This window comes from Myripristis murdjan, chromosome 20, assembly GCF_902150065.1.
Source record: "Myripristis murdjan chromosome 20, fMyrMur1.1, whole genome shotgun sequence".
Lineage (NCBI taxonomy): Eukaryota > Metazoa > Chordata > Actinopteri > Holocentriformes > Holocentridae > Myripristis > Myripristis murdjan.
The window spans coordinates 16694219-16717905 of NC_043999.1; the positions used below are offsets into that span (position 1 = coordinate 16694219).

The following is a 23687-nucleotide window of genomic DNA, read 5'->3' on the forward strand; positions in this document are numbered from 1 at the left end:
TATACTCCCTTTCTTTCTCTCTTATTCACTAACACACACACACACACACACACACACACACACACTTCATTCCCCATCCTCCACATCTGTCAATTCACCCTCATTTGTCGCATCTTTGAGTTGAAGTGTTGATAAACTGTGGGAACACAAATAAACCAAAGCACACTAATTAAATGTCTGCAATGCCAAATCTCTCAGCACCATTATTAATCCGCTGCACATTAATTATATGTGAAATGTGTCTGTCCTGACCTTGTGTGAATTGTGTTTTCTCAGCAAGTTATTGTACAGCTGACAGTATGCTGCACCTGTAGAAGATCTTAGTTTTATTCAGAGTTTTAAAAAAAAAAAACAAAAACAACATTTTTGTCATTGCAGCAGCGATGAATTGTCGACACCAACAGCTTGGCTGTATGAGCTTTCACTCTATTATTACAGTATTAATTGGTTGATGCAATTTATCCATTTATCCCTACATATCTTTTCAAGGATGTGGTCAGGAGACAGAAAACAGCAAGGAAGGAAAAAATGATGATATTGCTGTAGGAATAAAATGAAATACTGTGTCTAAAAATAATAAAATCCTGATAAATAAAAGGGCTATTATTAAGGTGGATTTTAATGCTTAATCTGATTTTTGTAAAAAAAAAAATGTAGAAAATGCAGTCCATGTATTAGATTTAAGTTTCTTTAAGTTTTTCCAGTATTATTAAACATTTGAACAAATTGCAGTATCAACCTTGGCTATAGTAGCACCACTTTGTCAGGTTTTACAGCTCAGATGGTTTTGTGTAGAACTGAAGAATGCAGTTTTCACAATCTCTTAACAATTAGTAGGGATGGGAAAAAATAGATTCAGTAACAAATCACAATTTTTTTTGTCTTTGATGATTTTCACATCATCATACTGACCTTTTATAAATACTTTGCCCTTATTTTGGACATATTTTTTACTTTTCGGAAGATGGAGAAAATATTGCGGCCTAGAATGCAGCAGAGGGCCGTGTGACATGTTCAAACAAACATTTAGCTGCAGGTCTCTGGGAACCAAGTCTATCATCTCAGGAATGAAAGACTGAAAGAAAAAAAACACTCACATTTAGATTCCTGCCTCACCTCCACACTATGAATCAAAAGTCTGGAAGAACTTTGGCTTTAATGAATCAGAAGGTAAAGCTGAGTTAGACATGAGCGCTGCTGTATGAAAAGTGGTAATGTGGCAGTCATGCAGCACATGCAGCCTATATCAGGTCAAGATTACTCAGGACAAAACACGTTTTTGTCTTTAGTGATACATGTGTAAAGCTTAAAGTAAATTTCTCTGATGTGCTCATGATAATTGTCTTTGGAAGTATGATTCACCTGCTTGCCGTAGTTCTGTGTTTTATATATAGAAAAGGTAATCAAAAATCACACAGTATCGTAATATTTAATCACAATAATTATAGAATCGCAATCCATAGCGAATCAGCATCCAAGTATCATGGATCATATTGTGTCGGGGAGGTCCTGCTGATTCCATTTCCTAATACTTAGTAGTTTTTGATTTGCATTTTGCATGTGAATTTATTGAAAGGTATAGCCCCATAAAGCAAAAATATAAAACACATAAAAACAAACAAAAAAAAAACATCATTACATAACAAGCATACATAGCAAATAAACAGATACAGACAACTCGCTCACCCTCTCCTACCAGTTTTGTTGGCTTGATTGTGCTTATTTTCAAAAGTGAGGGTGTTGACTCAGTTCAGCCCCCTCCAGCAGTGAGTCTGCCCCCCCAGCACACTCTTCCTCACTCCCTGACCCCTGTGTCCATCCTTTCAGAATCTCCCCAAAGGCCCTGCTCCGTCTCTGTCCACCCAACTTCATTTTTCTCCCCAGTCCACTAACCCCCAGCCCCCGCCCCCTTCCCACATATACACACTGTCTCTCTCTCTCTCTCTCTCTCTCTCTCTCTCTCTCTCTCTCTCTCTCTCTCTCTCTCTCTCTCTCTCTCTCTTGCTCTCACCCCCGACCTTTCTTCTTTCCGTCCGCATCCACTCTTCCATTTCTCTTTCTCTCTGTTCTGCTGTGATGTAATGACATCTGACAAGCACCACAGTGGGGATGAAGGGATAGATGGCTTGAATTCACCGGCCTGGCCCCCATCTCGCCCCATCCCTCTCTGTTTCAGCACATATTACAGAGGACGAGAGGCCCAGGGAAGCACAGGATATCACGCCTGTTTGCAGCATGTATAGAGGAGTGAGGGCTGTAGCAAGTGCTCTGTGTGTTTGTGTGTGTGTGTGTGTGTGTGTGTGTGTGTGAGTGAGTGTGTTTGAGTAAGGACGAGTGAGCAGTTGACAGCAGGAGGGAAGGAGAGACTTATATTGAAGGAGAAAGAGAGATATTGTTGTTGTTGGTTTTTTTTTTTTTGGTTTTTTTCATCTTGTCACTCCAGATTGTCCAAAACGTGTGTGTTAGTTTGTTATGTGTGATGCAGGCCTCTGGGCATCTGGGACACACACTCTGAATCAAGTCCACAGAAATTACGCAACTACAGCAGGATGCCAACCACAGGCGTCCCTCTGTGTGTGTGTGTGTAACAGAGAGAAAGAGAGAGAGAGAGTGTGTGTGTGTGTGTGAGAGAGTTAGTGTGTGAGAGAGGGACAGAGACCATTTGCTATTTTCAGTCCACCAGCAGACTCTCGGCCTACTGTTATTGGCTATCAGCCCAGTCTGAGAGAGAGAGAAAGAGAGAGAGAGAGAGTCTTTGAATGAAAAATGAATGTAAATGAAAAATGAATGTTGATGGGAAGGGGGCAGGATTATGGCATTGGGGAGAGCAGGAGGAGAAAGAGGGTGTGTGTGTGTGGGGGGGGGGGGGGGGGGGGGTGCTTGGAAAAAAAGCTGAAGTCAATTCAGGGAGAAAAAATGGAGCAGGGGCATGGGGAGGGACCTTCTTTGAATTAAGCATGTATGTGATTTTTCAGAGTTGGGGAGGGGTGGTCAGGATTTCAGTCATTTGGACACTCAGCCTCCATTAATTTGAAATGGGAGATTACGGCATTTTCTTTTTCTTTTTTCTTTTTTTCTTTTTTTTTTTTTTTTTTACATCCTAAGTTTAAACAGGTGGGTAAAATAGAATCAGGAAACAGGATGACAAAGCAGGCAAAGCTCCAGTCAAGGATATTCATCATGCATTTATTGTGTCAGCATTCGTGTTTATTTATTTATTTGTTTAGACATACACCTTCTAGACTTCCATGACGAGCTCCTGTTTTTATGCTCACCCCCCAAGATTTCCATTTTAGGGAATGTTTGGAATGGGAAAAAATGCTGTTGAAAACTAGTCAGCTTTTCTGACTCATAGATGAAGTCAAAAATTGCTGAATCTTCACAAATTAGGAAGTAATATTTGAGACATTTTAAAATGTCAAGTTTGATGAATGTAACAGTCGTCATAACCAACTTTTTAAGGTAATCGCGATGAACATACGACTTTTAAGGGAAACGTGAGGCCACAGCAAAGTCACCAGCCCACTCAAAAGTTTTAAATGAAGTCCAGTGTCACGTGGTTTGATGGAGGCTTTGTCCCTTTTACTCCTGAGCATCTGATGTGGTCAGCCATTTTGTTCTTTTAGATGGACCTGATTGCTCTCTGATGCTCCGCCCCCGCGCTCCACCCTCTTGCTGCCTTCCAGGGTCCTTATTTGGGAAATGCTTTAATTGGATTAAATTCTATGCATCAGAAACACTTTGTCAGCATGTCAGCATACTGTAGGGGAGCCGAGACGCTTTCAGCCCCGTATGTGTGTGTGTATGTGTGTGCGTGCATGTGCGTCTTTCCATTCAAATAGGTTTCATTGGCATGTAATACATATTCAGGCTTTTTTTCCCCCCCCAGAAAACAGCATCAGTAATTGAGGTTCATGGTCTCTTGAACTATTTCCACCCAGAATGGTCAGATTGATTCACACTCTTGGACCCTTGATCATCAAATGTCAAATGGCAGAAACAAAGAAAAAAGTTACTTAAGACAAATGGTTACAGCCCTCAGTTGTGACTTACATCCAGAGTTGTCAAATACCCAATAAATGCACACCGGTAATCACGCAAAACTTGATGTAAATGTCAGTGTACTAACTAAAATCACTGCTCATACATAAACCATGTTGTTTAGCTGCTGTTAAAGAACTATACTGCTTGGTGGAATAACTAATTTGTCTGCTTAAATTAAAGATTTATTTAATGTGCATTTTTTGTTTTAGATCAAATGATGCGGTATCACTTTTTCTAAAAGCAATTAGCCGCTTGAGTACGTGATTTACACGGGTTTTCAAAGACCCAAAAAGTGTTTTAGGCAGAATGTGAAGTGATGATGTTGACTGTTGTAAAATCAGTAAAACGTTGCTTTTTGTGGCTTATTGACGTTCTCTTTGTCTGTATCTCTGTCTCTGTGCAGGTGAGCGGTCTGCCAGGCTCCGTCTTCAACCTGGCTCCCTCCCACATGTTTGGGAACAGACTAAACCCAAACTCAGCCATGGCAGCGCGCATTGCCCAGTCTGAGGCTTCACCAGCAGGTACGTGTGTGTGTGTGTGTGTGTGTGTGTGTGTGTGTGTGCAAGGGAGAGAGAGGGAGGTAATGGATAGGTCACGCCCTCTGGGTCCCACAGAGAGGTCAAGGGTCACTACTCGTGATATTTTCAAGCTCCTCCCACACAGCTCCAGTTACACCATGATCTCTCTCTCTTTCTCTGTCTCTCACTCTGTCACACACAAACAGTCTTACATGCATTCACATACACAAGATTTACATGCATAAACATGCAGCTCTCCATCAAGCTAATGGTCCGTGAGCCGTGGTCAGTGTAAGAGGACGAGGAGAAATGTGAAAGAGGAGCAGAAGAGGGAGGTAGCTGCCTTCAGGAACTCCTCTGGTGAGGAAGAGGAGAAGGCCTGGTGGTTTATTGTCTGGCCTGTACAGAAGAGATGATTATAGATGAAGAGTGTAGGTGGTGGCATTAGTGGCCAGAGTCGCTACTTCATGGTGTAAGACATCTGCTTGAACATAGCGGAGAGAAGCAAGAGAAAATAGGGGAAAGGCAGCGAGAGAGGGGAGTTTGGGAGGAGGAGGAGGAGGAAGAGGAGGAAGGTAGCTGGTTCCTGCTGCCAGTCATCAGAGCCAGATCCACTCTGACCTGCGGGTCAGCTCGCTAATCAGCTTGAATGACAAAGGGCCACAGGGCTGTGTGTGTGTGTGTGTGTGTGTGTGTGTGTGTGTGAGAGAGCGAGAGAGAGAGAAACCAGGAAGGCTGTGAGTGCATGTGCAGATATAAGCTAGCCATGTGTCACTCTTGAAACAAATGAAATCATGTCACTGCTTTGGCATTTGTTCACTTCACAAAGGGAAATAAGATGATAACGCTCAAGATAACATCAAATAACCTGTGTGTTCACTGTCACACACAGTGTACACATGTACTTGTTGTGTGTATACAAGCATGCAAATTGTGCTTATGAGTTATCACGGTTACGTATGCACAAACGTGCAAGGTGTGTGTGTGTGTTTGTATGCATGCAGTCTATTTACTTTGGCAGGCGTTTCTCTTTGCTTTTGAGTGTCTGGAGGGTGGAGCCAGCATGGAAAGGGTTACGGAAGAAAAAAGACTTGAAAAAGAAGGAGGGAGTGGGACTAGAGTGGTGACCTGGTGGGGGTAAAAGCTGGGATTGACTGTCTAAGTAGAGGGGAGTTTGTGTGAGCGTGTAGATGCAGAAGTGTGCGTGCGCGCGCGTGTGCGTGTGTGTGTGTGTGTGATTCATTACTCTCAGTGAGGAAAATGAAAAGAAGCGTCTGGCCAGGGGCCCAGAGAGAGGTGGAGAGAGAGAGAGAGACTCATTGAAGGTAGAGAGGGAGAGAGAGAGGAAGCACATGCAGTTTGAATGAGGGCTTGTGTATAAAAGAGATACAAAGGAAGAGAGTGAGTTAGTAGGTTGCAGAGCCGTCAGTTTTAGATGTGCAATTGATTTTCTGTGTGTCTGTGTGTGTGTGTGTGTGTGTGTGTGTGTGTGTGTGTGTGTATGTGTGTTTAGATCAGGAGGTGGGAGACGGCAGCAGCAGTGTTGGAGCTCAGGGCTTCTCCATAAGAGCTTCTCCCAAGACCACCCCGCGGTGAGTACACACACACACACACACACACACACACAGATGCTCTGCTCTCTCTCTCTCTCTCCCTTGTGAGCAAGCCCCTATTTACATTCCACACCCCCCCACCACCACACATACACACACACACACACACACACACGCACACACACACTTACTTCACCCATCCCCCACCCCCATCTCCTCCCTTTCCCTTTGCTGGCCCCTCATCTTCTCTCTCCTCTCATTCCTCACACACACACGCACACACATACACACACACACACACACACACACACACACACACACACACACACAAATCTGCACTCTCTCTCCCTCTCGCTCGTACCCCTACAGGCAATTTTCTCTCGCTCAGCCAACGATAAGTTGTGTTTTTGAAGGTGGTAACCATCCTTCAACTCCGCTTTGAATGTTTTTTTCTTATCGTCCTGTTTATTTTCGCGCAAGGACGGTCTGACGGTCTTCCCTGTCTCCTCCATTTGGGAATGTTTGCATGGATCTCTCAAGATGGAAATATTGACGATACAAAGCCATGTGTGTTTGTTTGTTTGTCCTCTACTTTGTTGGATGGATAGTTTCACTTGACCAGGTTAGTTTTAATTTGATGTGACAGTTTTTTTTTGTTTTTTTTGTTTTTTTACTTTGATTGGTATTTTTCAGTGTCATGTGAATATAGTTTCTAAACGTGGATATTAGAACAAAATATTTATGGGAAAATGTAATTGCAGAGATTTGATTTTTGTTAAAACCAACATGCCAAATGACATGATAATTATGACTTGTCAGTTGTAAACATTTTCATGTCTGTGTAAATTCATGAAGTAGTTATTTTTTGCATTTCATTTCTTATTTTTGGGATTAGGCTATGATGTTGCATATGAAGTTGGATGTAACAAGGGAAAATGTTGTCTTTCGCTTTCCATTTTCTTTATTTCTATTTTATTCATTTATATTGTATTATACTTGTCCATTTTCCCGTCTCTCTGCTATCCCTCTTTCACACTCAACAGATTGTCTCAGCACACACACCAAGATTTATCGCATCAAGACTGTCCACTTCCCTCTCTCTCTCTCCCTCTCTCCCTCTCTCACACACAGAAAGCCTGGCCCCTTTTCATTAGCAGCCACTGTAACAACAAATTGATGTAGTTTTATAGCCAGCAGTGTCTATGTTTGTCTGACGTTTATGTTGGGTCGTTAATCTCCCCATTGACCTCTCTATCTCTGCCTTTCTGTCCCTGCTCGCTCTCTCTCTCTATCTCTCTGTCTCTCTCTCCCTCTCTTCATTCAGGTCTCCCATTGGTGGCCTGCAGATCCGCTATGACCCCTCAGGGTCGTTGCCGGGGCCAGGGCTGGGGTTGCTAGGGGCGGGGGGAGGTGGCGGGGAGACACTGCCCCCGGTGGCCACCAGTATAGAGCAACTCCTGGAGAGGCAGTGGAACGAGGGGCAGAACTTCCTGCTGCAGCAGGGAGCGCAGGGAGATGGTGAGACACCCACACGCACGCACACACACACACACAAACACATAAATTTATCATGAAGACTCCATTCCCGCTCTACTCTCTTAACCCCAATCGTTATTTTGAGCTTTTTCCTTCTCCCACCATTTCTCTTTCTCGATTTCTCCCTGTCCATCAATTGATCTGTCTCTTCCTGCCATTTTGCTCTCACCCCCACTTCTCACTGCCTCTCTCACTTTACCTGTCGGTGTTTCTGTCTGTCGTTCTATCAGTTCAATTTTTGTTTCAGTCTTGACACGTTTCTCACATGAAGTATGCTAACAAGATAGGGATATGGGGAATCAGTAAAGCCTCTCTCTCCCTCTCCCTCCTTCTCCCTCTCCCTCCCAGTGGTGGGCATGTTGAAGTCCCTTCACCAGCTGCAGGTGGAGAACAGGAGGCTGGAGGAGCAGATTAAAACTCTGACTATGAAGAAAGAGAGACTGCAGCTTCTCAGTGCTCAGCTATCAGTGCCTTTCACTCCCACCACAGCCTCCTCCGGTACACTTGCATAGACACACACTAACTCACAGATACACACAGACACATCTATACCCGTTTAAATCAGTTACAGTGAAATGAATATATATTTGCCCGTCTTTAGAGAGATACATGAATTTGTTTGACAGGAACAGAGATTTATATTGTTAAGAGATTATGTGTCATGGATTAAAAAAAAGAAAAAGAGAAACAATAATGAACACAGAGGCACAGATGTCCATGATGGCATCCTTGCACAAATACACTTAGACACACAAACCTTGATCATTCTCACCATTCATGCCCAATTTGCAACTACAAATACGGACACACACACACACTCACACACATAGAATCTAAATATGCATTAATTTATGTTGCAGACGTGAAAGGAGCTCAGCTGGGAGCCAGTGACTCCTCCTTACCAATGGCAGCTCAGGTAAGGACAAACCTCTGTCTCATTATGGAGTATAAACCCAACAGCACCACATGGTCAATACAGTAACCAAACTTATAGTCAATTTATGTAATAACTCAATGATTTTAGATCAAAGAAGCATCATATTCTAACATTGGGATAATTGGTACTGCAGGGACTGCTGGTATGCTCCTTCACTACGCAATCATGTTATTATAACCACACTGACAGAAATGAACCCTGACTAGAAGACATTGTTTATTAATGGTCTCTCATTGCCTTTCTCTTTCTGTCTGTCTGTCCTGTTTTCATTTTCCCTCTCTGCCTTTCTTTCTCTCTGTCTCTCTCTCTCTCTCAGGACAGTGCGTCATGTGGGGGCCGCAGCAGTAGTGGTTCCACCTCCTCTCTCTCCACCCCTCCCTCTGTCTCCCAGAGCCCCCCTCAGCCGCAGCTCAACGGGGTCACGGCCGTGGGAACCACCCCTGCCGGGCTGGGCGGGGTGGCGGGGCTGATGGGCGCTCTGGGTGGGGGCGCGCTGGGCATGGGGGGCATCGTTGGGGCCCTAAACGGGGTGATCCAGACACCAACAGGCACTCCCAGCCCTCACACTCACACCTCGGCAGCAGCTACTGGTGTCACTCTGCCCATTAACAACAGGTATTTGTCTGACTGCATCTTTTGTTTATTTGTTTTTCTCTCTTGTTTTTTTTTTTAGGGTGGAATTGGGTCATGGGTCACAAATGGTGGAGTAGATTTTTGGGGGGGTTCCCCATAGCCTTATTTTGTTTACTCTTTGAGAGTCATCAACCCCATTGTTGCTCCACCAAATCCAAACAAAAGTAAACTGCAAACATGGAGTCTTTTCAGATGCCAGGGATCAACCCAGTCTTGATTTTATCAGTTGTGTGACTGTGATTTTGATTGGGTCCTCTTCCTTTTTTCTTTTGCTCACGTGTTGGATTGTAGCAGCTCAGCAACTGCTAAGAACAGGTGAGAGATCAAAATTCGGTGCAACCTCTTCACCACAGCCTGTAGCTCCATTTCATGTCCCAGCAGTCTGCTTGAGGGGGTTTGTGATTCTGTTGAGGTTCTCCTTAGGTTCTTCTCAGTGTGTGAATTCCTGTCCCCTATCATCATCAAACTTTTAAGAAAAATGTTGTGTAATTCCCTGATTGTCCCTGTGTCTATCATATTATCATCTGAAACACGGTGCAGTCTCAATCCATGATTCATCATCTTCACCTCACAGTTTTTTTATGTTGCATTTTGTGTTTTTTGTGGCGTTCACCTTGTTATAAACCTTTGAGACTCTAATTGAGCTGTTTGTGAGAGAAGAGCTGATGAGCAAGGAGATGCTGTGTCTGTTTTGTTGTTGTCTGACTGTGTTTTGTTGTGTTTTTCCCAACTTAAGTGCTGCACGGCTCGGCCTTCTGTCTGAGCAGCAGAGACTTCTCCTGCAGCAGCATCAGCTACAGCAGCTACTGTCTTCACAGCCCTCAGCGGTACGATACACACACACGCATACAGCACTACTGTTTTCCTTTGGACAGCAGCCTAAATCATCAGTCTGGAAAAATGCTTATTAACTTTTCTTCTCCTTCATCCCTCTTTGCCTTCTTTCTCCTCCCTAATCATTCCATCAACCCTTTCTTCCCTCTGTTTTACCCCTCGCCTCACTTTTTGTCCCTCCACTTGTTTTCTTTACCTCCTTCTCCCACATCTACCATTCTTCTTGTTCCTTCTTTGCATCTTTACCCCATCTATCCTCTTCTTTCCTCTGCTTCTTCGCACCTTTCCCCGTCTCTCTCTTTTCCTCCCTCCTCTTCCCCTTCCTTTCCTTCCTCCCCTTGTTTTCTTTCCCTCCCTCCTCCTCCCTCTCCAGGAGCAGCAGCAGGTGTTGCTCTACCAGCTGATGCAGCAGCAGCAGGACCTCCAGCAGCTGCAGTCCCTCTCCTCCTCCGCCCAGATTCCCTCCATCCCGCTGTCCTCCTCTCAGCTGCCCATCAACAACCTGCTGCCCGGCGCCCACGGCCAGAACCAGGGCCAAGGCGCCATCACCGCCAACCCCTTCCTGGCGCTGCAGCACACACACCCTCACACAGACACACACGCCTCGGGGGCTCAGAAACCACGGCTGTCCGAGAAGGCCGTGGGCGTCGCGGGGCAGGAGAAGACATGACAGCAGACGCCTTTCTTTAAACAGAGTTTTTGGGTGATTGGCCCTTCAGGTCATCTTTCCCATTAGGTGATGAGACCCCAGATGCCAAAATCATCCTCATGTTCCCCGTCGGTCAGTCAGTGTGGCACTCCATGCTAACCTTTTAGCGTACATTATGTTGAGTGATGGTGGGAGCATTGTCCACAGTAAGAACATACTGTTAGTGTTTTACATCACATAGCCTTTAGGGTCAGAAATTTAAAAAAAGGAAATATTATTAATTCAGTGTAGCTGTTGCAGCCAGGCTTATTCTTATTCGTAGTTCAGACAAATGTCCACATGTTGGTCTGCTGTGCATTGATTTTTAGCTGCACACAGTCTCATCGCCCACCATGTTCAGTTTATGTGGAGACAGAAACAAATGTGTTAATTTTACCTCTCATCACATACACAAAGTACCAATTTATTTACTATTTAGCTTTAAATTTTTTCTCATTTTTTTATGATCATCATTATGTTACTCATCTTCACCCAATACAATGTGTGCTAAAGTGCTCTAGCATGTACTACCAGAGCAAATGATCTATTGGGGACTTAGGGGTGATTTTGGTGTTTCTATTCTTATCTTTTTACAAATTGACCAAAAGGCCAGTCTCCCCAAAACTGTATTCTTTAATTTTTTTTTCTTTTTTCTGTTTATTCCTCTCATCTTTCTACTTCTTGCACCCATGTTTCCTTTTTTGTCTTATGTTCTCACTCTGTCCTCTCTTTCTCTTCTTTATTCTACAACTCTCCATCTCTCACTTTTTCTCATTGCTTCGTCACTCCCCATGCTCACATCGCTCTCTGTCTGGTCTCTATGCTACTTTACTCTCTCAGGGGCCTCTGCTAACCAGTCGTGCACTCAGCACACAAGCTAGCACACATAACTACAACCGTAATAAATAAAAATAAGGAATAAATAAATAGATAAATACTACTATCCCCTACAAGACTCACCAGTAGCAGATGTAGGTTGACATCTGTCTGTTGTAAGTTTGGAGGGGAATAATAGGCGTGAGGCTTGTGAAATGATCCCATGTGCTTGTACTGTTACCTCTCCCCGTGTCTCTGTTCATGCTGTTTGTGTAAAACCATTAACTGTCAGTGAGCCAAGCCTCGTATGGTCACCGCAGAAGCCTTGCTTTGACTGTCTCTTCTCTGGGCCAGATACAGGGGGCTCATTCAGTGAAGGGAAGTGTAAAAAAAATGAATGTTCAGAGGGATGCTTTGTTCCACACAGCACAGAATCACGAAGAAGAAGAAATTATGCAGAAACAGAGCCGCTGGTTCTCACCCCGCAGCTCTGTGCAAACGGCGTTGCATTGCATTTTCCTGATTGAGCCCCCTGCTGCACCTACCTCTCATGCAGGACCAGCCTATCAGGACCTAAGGGCCGCCAGAAGCGGCCAATAAAAATCCCACAACAGTCAGGACTGGCCAATCAGGGTCAAACCCAAGTGCCTGAGGCCAAGGGGGGAAGGCGGGATTTATTTTCCTTTTACCTGTGTCCCTGTCAGTCAGCCCGTTCTCAACGCTACTGGTAGTTAAGCTGCGTTGCTAAGGCAACAGATCACAGAACACTTGTGCACGTCAGACCAGACGTGCCCTTCCTTTAATAAAACCAGGAAATACTATTCTGCTGCATTCTCTAATATCAAAGCCAACTTTGTATTGTGCTTTTTATTTATTTGGAGATTGTTTGTGTAATGAACGTAAGATGCTATATTTTAAAAGCCCACTGGTGTTGCAATATAACATCGTTTTATACTACTACTGTATAAAGTTTTTTTGTTTTGTTTTTTGTTTTTTTTTGTTTTGTTTTGTTTTTTTTGTTTGTTTGTTTTTCTTCCCATACAGTTGAATCTTACTGTAAACTTTTTTGATGACTTAAAAGCGATGTCATGTATTTGAAAGCTAGAAACTACTTGAGAGTTGGCTGATGGGTTAGTGTGGCTGTACATAGCTGTTTGTTTGTGGGGGGGCAGGGGGGTTGGGGGAGGTGGAGGGTGGTCAGTGGCACAGTTTTTACCTCGTTAAGTGTATATAGATCTTTCTCATTGGCCGTTGGTGTATATAAGTGATTGTGATTGGCCGTGCTGGTGTGAAGGATAGCCAATGAAGCCTCAGTTTGTGCGTGTGAATCTTAGGACCAGATAAATAGGTTGACGGTGACTGGACACATAAAGTATTAATTTATTTTTATATGTGCAGGGACATTGTGTTTCTTTTTTAAGTTTTGCACCATTTTTCTTGATAAAAAGTCATTTTATACTCTGGGCACCGTGTTTTCATCTGTGCACACGTTTGGATCAGTTTTGTACAATTGGAAAATGAAGGGGGGAATGGGTTCTTGACATTGTATTTCAAAACACCAAAATAAACAAACGCTCTGGATAAAGTAACAGGACTGTTTTTTCTCCTACATGGTTTTAGTGTAAATTACTGCTATAAAAATATGTGTATTGACTGATCTTTTTTTTGCCACAATTTTTAAACAACAGATGCAAAGATTAAAAAAAGAAGAAGTTGGGTTTGTGGTTCTTTACCATCCAAAAATAATTTACTTGCATAATTTGGAGGTATTTGTGCCATAGTGATTAGTGAATGTTGAACTACAAAGGTGTAACACAACAAATTTTTTAACCTTAAAACTGATCACATAATAATTGAAACATCTACTGTTATTTTAAAAACATTTGATATTTGAAGTCAGTGTCTGGGTTTTATGATACTAACACACTGATCTAAAACACATGTTGCTCAATAATGTCCTGCTGATCACCTCTTTACACACAGAGGCTACGCTGTGTACACATACTATATACTGAATAGCTGATAAACACTCAGTAGCCACTTTATTTGGTGGGCCTGCTCATATGTATCTGATAGAATATATTTTAGTTTTTTTTCTGATCACATGTTGGTGACATGTTGAACTGCCTGAACAATGAAATGGTGCAAATTTTAGAATGAAAAACAAACTGCCTGCTGAATGTCTTTCCCCTGTTTAAAATCACTCCTACAAGTCACTCAAGAATTAAAACTTGAGACAAAATGTTGGTCTTAATAGTGTTTTGTTTAATGTATGTGTTGATGAATTTCCACTTAGCTGTATATTTGTTGCCTAATATCTTGCATGGCAACTAGAAATGAAAACATCAAGAATACATGAGTTTGCTTCAAAGAAAAATGTCAAAGTCATGCTGTGGTGGAGAGAATTTAGGATTCAGTTGTGTTTTCTGTGGTTATAATTTGAGTTTTTGGAAGAGCTCACCTGGTTGATATTGTTCCACAATTATGTAAAATATGGAAGAGATGGCAGCAAGAATTCTGGTGAGTGGAAGATTAGATTTATTTCACCAATTTGTGAGAGTGAATTGAACATCTGATCAATATACTAAGAGGTGCCAACTGGAACTCAAATGTTTTACATTTCAACTGCATGCCATAAGGCCCCTGCTAAAAACGTGCACACACAGACACACACCCCCAAGCTGATGACTTCCAGCTGCTGAGCAACACTGTGTGTGTGTGTGTGTGTGTGTGTGTGTAGAGGTGGGGGCACCATTCTGCTACATCTGCCTCTGCCCTGGTAATTAAAAGCTCACGTCCCCCCCCTGCACCACCACCCTTACCCCACACACACACAGCCGAACCTGCATTCAACACACAACCCCCTTTTCCCGTCTCTTTACCCGAGCACTTGCTCACTCAGCCCCCGCAAAATACCCCCCTCTCTCTCCATGCCCCCACCCACTATCAGGCCTGTCAATCAAAAACAGGCTGTTTAAACAGCACCCCTCCACCCCCCACCTCCACCCATAGGACCCTTTCTTTTATGAACCCTCACCATCAGTGCTCCCTCCCTCCCCTTAATTCTGCCACCCCCGCTGCCGCCTGCCCCGCCACACACACACACACACATGCAGGGCTGAGCTGCTGTGTCCATCATCGATCACCTCTGAGGGAGGGAGGGGTGGGGTCTCACCAGCTGATGGAAGACCTCTGTGTGCTGCCCGACCAGGTGCCTGATCACAAAGGCAAAGCATTGTTAAGCCCTGGTGTTAGGAGACAGGAGACATACCCTCTCTGTCTCTCTCTCTCTCGCTCTCTCACACACACACACACACATACACACAAAGCAGATAGCAGGCCAGCACAAGGGTTAAGCCCTGGATGATTAGACAAATGTAGGGCAGATAGCTGCGGCTTCAGAGGGAGCTGAGCTGCTGTCACTGTGGAATGCACTGCAGCAACACGGGTACCTGCCTCCCACCAACCACGCACACACACTTTTACTTTGTGCTCTTCCTCCGTCTCTAATAAAATACTTTAACATGTTTAGCAGTTTTCAGGAGGCTCAGGATTTGGCAGTTTATCAATGAGCATGCAAACTCATGGCATTCATACCATTACTGGATTCAGCATTTAATTAATACAGAATTCTAGTTAATTCAGTTGCACAATAAATAGAAAAGCTCTTTTTGTCCAAGACAGAATGATATAACTGATAATAATTTCTTAGTTAAATAGTAAAAAAAAAAAAGAGTAGATTAATTCAAAAATATACACAAAAATATATAGATGAGAGAAAAAAAGATTTTGCCAAAATAAAGTAATTGAAATGTAACTTCACTACTATTTCACTATATATATATATGTATATATATATATATGTATATATATATATATATATATATATATATATATGTATGTATTTATGTATGTATGTATGTATGTATGTGTGTGTGTGTGTATATATATATATGTATGTATGTATATAGATAGATAGATACATACATACATATATACATACAAAGACATATTGCCAAATATATAGAAAATAGATTTAATGTTGACCAGATACCACCAGTGATTTAAATTTCCTAAGGCTTGTTGTACACACTTCTCCTTTTCATACTGTGATGGAGATTTTCTGTTTTCTCTCTTAGCCACCGTTACTTTATTCTGTTTTTTTTTTTTTTTTTTTTTTTCCTGAAGTTTCCCTGCTATCCTCATCCCTGAATTTGGAGCAGAATAATATTTTTCTCAATACATTATGAAAACATAACTCAGCCTCACTGTCATTATCGCTGTTATTTGACAGAGCAGTGCTGAAAGACAGGGAAGAAACCCAAACTTTTTCAGGTTCCCAATGTAACCAGTCCAGGATGCCTCCACTGTCATTCGTTCAGTCATGTTCACGTGAGGATGATTTTCTTACACTCTCATATTTCTCTGCTGCCATAGTCTCTTACATCCTGGATAAAATCAATACTTTATGGGGCTCAGACGTCATACTCCAGCATCACAGAAATCAAAGCACCACCATAAAACAAGTTAACCAAGTGCCATGAGTAATTCTTACACAGGTTCAACATATGTTTAGTAATTCAGTTAAATGATTTAATTAGACCTCAGACTCAAAGAGCCAGAGCAAAGTAGCAATAAACCTGAGAGAGGCTACAGTGTAATAAAGCATTAGCAGGAGGAGGCAGCCGCTGGTGTGTACAGTAATGCAGTGTAAATCATTACAGAGTGGCTGCCATTAGGAGGCCTGAGCCTGGCCAGGAACCTGCCGGCAGCTGCCAGGGGCCCGGATCCGGTGCCGAGTGGAACCAGATCCGGCAGGCAGAGGTGTTTAGGGCTGGGACAGGACGAGGAGGGGGAGGAGGAGTGTTGGAGGAACAGCTGAGCAGATTCCCAGGGTATGCAGCCCTGACTGTGTGTACATGTTTGTATCTCTCTGTTTCTGTCTCTGTGTGCGTGTGTGTGCATGGATGTGTGTGTGTGTGTGTGTGTGTGTGTGTGTGTGTGTGTGTGTGTGTGTGTGTGTGTGTGCCTGCCCCCCACAGGTCTCTCTCCTGTAGGATAATGGTGGAAAGGAGAGGCAGCAGGATTCAGCCCCATCCCTCTTCATTCTCAGACAGCCTGTATTCTTCCACTAAGTGACTGTCCTCTGTCACACACACACACACACACACACACACACACACACACACACTTCATCCCTCCCAGGCTTCTCTCTTTCCCAGCTGAATGACACCTAGCTGGGCTTCCTTAAAGCTTCTTGATGCCATGATGCACACACAGTGACGGAAAGGTAAATAAAAAGCTGCATGAGTAAACTATAAGCTCAACATGAGAAGAAAAAACATCAGTATAAACAAGAATGTCATTTTCATATGCTCATATGAGTCTAACATTACTGTCTTACTTTACTGAACTTACACCGCTATCTATCTATCTATCTATCTATCTATCTATCTATCTATCTCTATCTATCTATCTATCTACCTATCTATCTGTCTGTCTCTCTCTCTGTGTGTGTGTGTGTGTGTGTGTGTGTGTGTGTGTGTGTGTGAATGATGAACACATAATTGTTGATTTTTACATTTCTTCTTTAAGATTGAAGAATCAGTTCTAGCAATATTTCCGAAAAATCCTGATCAGTTTTTCTCCTCTTATACCACAAAGGACCTTACCGTGCCTACCAATTACAATGCAAACGCTCTGCGTATGTGTGTGTGTGTGTGTGTGTGTGTGTGTGTGTGTGTGTGTGGGTGGGTGGGTGGAGGGTCCATGCACTTACGCAAAGCCCTAATATAGAGACTGACCAAGACACAATGGTTATATTGAATCCTCTCTCTTTCTCTTTCTCTTTGTCACACACTCGCGCGTGTGCACACTCTTCACAGCAGTTGCAACGGGCTGGATTTTTTAGTTTTAAGAAACTTTTAGAATAATCATCATTTGCATTTTCAATTATCATTTCTTTAGCAATTTCAATAATGTGCTCATCGATCATCAATCAGTTAATAAATCAGCCAATCAGCCAATCAATCAATCAATCAATCAATCAATCAATCAATCAATCAATCAGTCTATCTATCTATCTATCTATCTATCTATCTATCTATCTATCTATCTATCTGTGAGTTTTTAAGTTCTTACTTTCTTATTCAAGCTCTGATGTCTTTCTGTATTTAATTATTGATATTTACGTCTCCTTTATTTATTGTCACTATTTTCCCCTGTAGATTACCCGTGTTAATAAAACTGTCAAATAAAGTTGCTGAAAACGTAATTAATTTAAACTATTAATACATTTTAGACTATATTTTAAGACAAAGTCAGACCACTTCTTTGGAAAGCTCTTTCAGTCTTCCTCTGTGGTCACGATAAGTAACTGGCCATTAAACCTGCACCCAACTTGAAAATCTGTGAAAATGGTTTGAAATGTTATTTGGAGTCTATATGAAGTCATGTGGGTATGGAAAAATATTTCAGTAATGTATTTAAAAATTGCTGAGATAAGTAGGTTCAACACAAACGCTTCCCCACCGCCCGGGCGCTCAGCAGCGTCTCCCCGGTTTCAGCGGCTCCTGGTCCGTCTGCCTGCCGGGCGAAGTGACGCGCTCTGCGCGGAGCGAGCCGTCCCTGCCCCGCTGCCTCCGGCTCCCACTACCGGCGAGTGGGATGACCGTCCGAAACCCGCAGACCAGCGGACAAAAAACCTCACTGTGCGCTGTTAAGCACATTACCGAACCGGTGAAGCGAGGGGATTTCACAAACCGATTTCCTACAGCTCATCGCTGCCTGCTTTTCCCCTCTGAAAGGGGAAATGCAGAGCTCCGGCTGCCAACGTGCCTGTTTGCTGTATAGGGCACAGCCATGATTTATTTCCATTTGGAGGCTACGTGGCCTGTTTTATCAAAAGCTACATCATATACTGAATTATACAGAGGAACTACAACAAAATCCAAAATCATTTCAAATCGTGAAACAGCCTAATTTTACCCAGCAGCTTATTCTAAGGAAAAAACGCTGTAGTCTTGATAAAATATACCTTCACGGATACAATGAGTTTCCACCAACCTCAACGTATAGCCTAGTTTATGGTGTTTTGATCTCCTCTAGTGTCCCCATAATATTCCTATAGGGACTTTAACTGAGGCTGTGACCTTATAATAATTTATGGTATTTTCTTTATCTCCTGCAGTCTACTATCACTATAATATCACTAAAATAATCCCCCAGGATATCATATGTTGTTTATGGCTTTGCGGTGATATTTATACAGCCTATAGGATCTTTCTATAATTTATGGTCCGCGTCTTTGTGCAGCTATAGGCTACATACAGGCTGTTTTGTTTTGAAGTCTATGGACCAGGGCAGCCCGTTGCAGGAAAGCCACATGACCCACACAGAATTAAACGAAATTAAGTTATCTATAAATTCAGTTAAGATGAAATAGAAAACATTTTTTTTTTTTTTTTTTGCCACTGACCTATTTATGATAGGCGTGTCTCTACGTCAGAATAAAGTATATCATCTGGAATTATGCTTGTTTAACTTGGGTGTCTTATGGTACATATTTGTTAAACTACAGTATAAAAAATCTTTGGAAATTAATTTTTTGGACTACAAATGCAAACGTGGCGATCTTACAGTGGAGAGAAGGAAATAGTAAGCAATTATTAAAATGGTACAGGAAATTCATAAGACACCAAGCTCTAACACACACACACACACACACACACACACACACACACACACACAGGGACACATTGCACTTTTGCTCAAATTGTTTACAACCTTTCCATGGATTTAAAAAAAAAAAAAAAAAAAAAAAAAAAAAGGGCAATTTCCTATGTAAAGACCTTGTATCTACAATTGCAGCAACTGGGTTTTTGCTGAAGGGTGAAACACCATTACAGGGACAGGTGGCGGTGGCAGAGATGAATGTGATCTTGTGGGGTGATGATGAATGTGACAGGATATAGATCTGAGATGAGATCTGGTCTGATCATCAGGTAAAAATAGATCAGTCAGCACAGATCATTACTGGAGTCGGGATAATTAATTTTAAAATGGTTGGCTATCACAGGTCTATATTATTAAATAATTCTCTGTAGTTGGTGGTGTCAAGTTGAAGTATTTAAAGTGTGTGTGTGTGTGTGTGAGTGAGTGTGTCTGTACAGTCCATATATGATAATTACTTTTAAAAATAGTAGCACACAGGAAAACCTATCAGGTGTTCATATTATTAACTACTGTATTTACCATTAGCAGGTGATGTCAGGCTGACAGATTTGAACTAGGGCAACTCTCCTTCAACACTATTGGTTTTACCCACAAAGGAGAGAGTGTGTTTAGTATTGTGGCCAAAATCCATAACAAAAAGGAGCCCTCTGATGCGCACTGTTTTTCTGCAATTGTGTTTGTTTGCATGCATGTCTTTTTGTATACTCACTTAAAAAATATGACCCACAGCAAAACATGTATATCTGGTACTGCTGGCCACTGTAGCTCCACTGAAACTTCAGGTGATTAAGTGCCTTGCTCAAAGGCAGAAATTATTGAGGGAAGAAAGAATATGTCGTGTCACTCAGCTCTCTAAAAATAGGCCAATAGTAATCTCTCTAAAAACCAAATAGTGGTTTACAGTGAATTTTTTTTAGTGGCCTTAATTTGATTTGAGCATTGAACATGAAGAGCAGCTGCCTGGTCACTTCTCTAACTTATTTTTGACAAAGTACTGAGTAAGTGCATAAATGCATATAACATTGCAGATTCACAAAGGGACTGCGACGGAGGTAAAACAGGGAGGATTCTTCACTGGTTGCAGCGGTATAGAAATGGTATAGACCGAGGCGGCATAATGGTACAGGCCGATGTCAGCCCTCCCCTCCTCCGCTCCTCCACCTATCAGGAGGCCTCGTTTATTATACAGACTGGAGACCCCAGGGCAGGGAGGGGAGGGAGGATTGAGGGGGGCATATACATGTGGTCCAGTGATCCTAACACACACACACACACATGCATGCACACACACGTACACGTCTGCATGCACATACAGCTGATTCTGTTTCTCCCTCACAAACACACTGAGGGAGTGAGGGAGTGAGGGGCCGAGGGAGGAATGCAGACTGGAAAGAGAGAGAGGGAGAGAGAGAGAGAGAGAGAGAGAGAGAGAGAGAGAGGGAGGGAGTTGTTGCTGCAACTGTGATGAATTTTTGAAATATTAGTTCAATAAAACAGAGCTGTGAAGTTTTTAAAGGTTCACTGCAGGTTAGCGGGTGTACATGCGTCTGTACATGTGTATGTCTGTGTATTTGTGTGATGGGTTGTTCATGCACACACACACACACACACACACACACACACACATATAGATATTTATATGTGTGTGTGTGTGTGTGTGTTGTGTGCGGAGAGAGAGTATAAATGTACATGTGCCTGCAATCACCCAGGCCCTGAGAAGTTCACGTTACCCATGAACAGACGTGTGCTGAGGTAACTTCTCAAGTCTCACTCTGCTATTTTCAGAGAGAACAAGAACACAGAATGCCACAACCGGAGAACTTTAATTGCATCTTGACTTGAAAAACAATGGAAGGCTCAGGTAGGCTGCGTAGATAATATTTAATTTGTTTTCTCATCAAAAAAATATCTACACATATTGTATTTCTAAGCCAGCTGTGGCATCTTGGTCTCTGAAAGTACAAGAGGAATTGAATTGAAATTTAATCTTTTAATCTTTCCTTTATCTATCTATCTATCTATCTATCTATCTATCTATCTATCTATCTATATATATATATATATATATATATATATATATATATATATATATATATATAACAATTACAGAACATAGCTTGTAAGGTTTATTAGGTGGATAATAAAAACATTTTCACTTTGAGAACTATTCAGCGGGGATATAGATCCAAGGAGGTAGGTTTTAGGGGTTGAAAACTTGATTTTTCTCACAGCAAGTTTGCACTTTAACACTTCACTTTAATACTACCAGAGTATCACGATACTAACCCCTTAAATCCTCATGATCCCACACCATTTAGTGTATTCTAGTATTACAAGTACAAAAGGTATCCTATATGTTACAGCAGCTCATGTTGGTAGAATTAATGTGTGAGAAAATGCAGCTCAGTGTCTCGGATAAGAAAATAACACAATGACCAGATAAACCAGTAAGAGCCCTGCTTTGTTTGCCAGTTTGGAACATTACCTATTCCAAACAAATCCTGCTCTACCCTCTAGATTCTAAATCAAACATTTAATAACATTTAATATCAACAAGTCCGGGTTTTTACTCTTCAGTGGTATTGTACTGTTATTTTGTATTATGATACCATGGGCTAGCTGTGGTTTTGTGGCAGCCTTAACACTATGTAACTGAGCACACATATCTTTTCATCACCAGCAGGACACGAGAAACCAGTCAGATCTGAGTTACATAGGGACAGGGCTAAATAATCTACCCAGATATACTACACATGATAGCAGGAGTGCTAGATAAATTGAAAACTGGAAAAACTTACAGTGCACTCCCCATCCCCACAGCTGGGAAATCATTAAAGAATATTTGATACAAAGAGTTATATATATGTATGTATATATTTTTAAAGAGTATTCTCCATTAGTGTCTGTCATACCAAGCTGTTGAAACACATTACTTTGAACAATTATAAAAGCTGTGGTCTAATCTTTTAAAAGTCCCAGGGTAATGTTGGAAATGGAGGAAGCAAGAAGGGGAGAGGGGGATGGAAGGAGGATAAGGGGAGAAATGGAGGAGGGGGAGGAAAGGGAGGAGAGAAACTCAATCTAAAGCACCAGGTGCACCTTTTGTCAACATAATCTCCCAACCCTTGAGACCGTGCACACACTGGCCAACATATACAGCCTTTTATATGTACAAATGCTGCCTCGACCGGGGATTTGAATCCTGGGTTAGCTCTGGTCATATGTAAAAGGAACTCTCAGCTCTGGCCTATTGACATGGCGCTGCTGGAACAGGGCTTGCTTCATTGTCGTGTAACTGCCCTTATGGTAATAATCAATCGGACAAGACATTTACCCAGGCATTTTGGTGATGATCATGTTTTATCACCTGTACATAAAGGTATGAAGTGTGGCATATGGCATGTTGGATGTAGTTAACACTGCAAAATTTAAATTTTTATGCATGAAAGAAAAAACTTTGCATAATAAAAGAAAAGAAAGTCACAAAATCACCTTTTCTCCTATTTTGTATGAGAGAGAGAAAGAAAGAGAGAGAGTCTGGATGTCTTGAGAGCAATACAAAAAAAAAAAAAAAAAAAAAAAAAAAAAAAAAAAGAACACCCGTATGTGGATTCAAAGGGCCATGTCTTTTGAACACATGTTGGTTTTCATATGTGGACAATTTCCTGTAAATTTTCTTCAGATGTGGAAATGTCAATTTGCACAGGTGAAAGTTTTGTTTCTCCACATGTGAACATTTTTTTCACATTTCACCTGCTGCAATATCTGACAATATTTCTTTCACATGTGAAAAATTCATTTAACCTGCAAAGACACAACTTACAGCTGAAAGTGTAATTTTTAAATGGAAACTGGAAAAAGCGACGTGTCCATAAAGCACATGTGCTTTGAATTCACGTGGGTTTTCACATATGCTCATTTTTTGTAAGGAGGTAGTTGCAGATGGAAGGGACCAACTCTTGAAAGTGGGAGTGAGATGAAAGATGTCTGTCAGTGTCAGAGAGACAGACGGACGTGTAGAGGTAGAGGATGTGTAGTCAGAGAGAAAATGATTACCTGAGCACACAACCATTACAAGGCTACAGACATGTATTGATCCACGTCAGACCGTTCACCATATTGTCCAGGGATGTGATCGCAAACACAGAAACAAAAACAGGACAACTGTGGGAAACCATATGAACAGAAGTTATGGGAACAAAAGCTTGAAATTGTAAAAAATTGTGAAAATATGTGAGAAACTGTGAAAATGACATCTTGTGCAGAAACACAACCTTGAATAACAGTACAGGTGATGTTAATCAATGGCTGTTGCCATAGTAGATTTAAGCAGACTGGACGCCCCTTGTCCACAATCCCTCACCCGTCATCCTTTAAGCTCGACCCCTAAACTC

At 42.1% G+C, this 23687-nt stretch overlaps 1 protein-coding gene across 4 annotated transcripts in view; it reads left to right on the plus strand.

The window, feature by feature from the left end:
* The window catches only part of mllt10 (MLLT10 histone lysine methyltransferase DOT1L cofactor), a 51852-nt gene extending 38704 nt beyond the window's left edge, over positions 1 to 13148 (plus strand). For 2 of the 4 annotated variants that reach the window (XM_030078962.1, XM_030078965.1), the window contains 9 exons: positions 4448 to 4565; positions 6076 to 6154; positions 7440 to 7633; positions 8000 to 8149; positions 8512 to 8567; positions 8905 to 9203; positions 9513 to 9536; positions 9958 to 10048; positions 10429 to 13148. In XM_030078962.1, coding sequence (XP_029934822.1) covers positions 4448 to 4565; positions 6076 to 6154; positions 7440 to 7633; positions 8000 to 8149; positions 8512 to 8567; positions 8905 to 9203; positions 9513 to 9536; positions 9958 to 10048; positions 10429 to 10725 — 1308 coding nt within the window. In that variant the 3' untranslated portion in view covers positions 10726 to 13148. The remainder of the gene's footprint in view (positions 1 to 4447; positions 4566 to 6075; positions 6155 to 7439; positions 7634 to 7999; positions 8150 to 8511; positions 8568 to 8904; positions 9204 to 9512; positions 9537 to 9957; positions 10049 to 10428) is intronic. The other 2 variants (XM_030078963.1, XM_030078964.1) reach the window with 2 other exon arrangements.
* The last annotated feature ends 10539 nt before the right edge of the window (positions 13149 to 23687 follow it).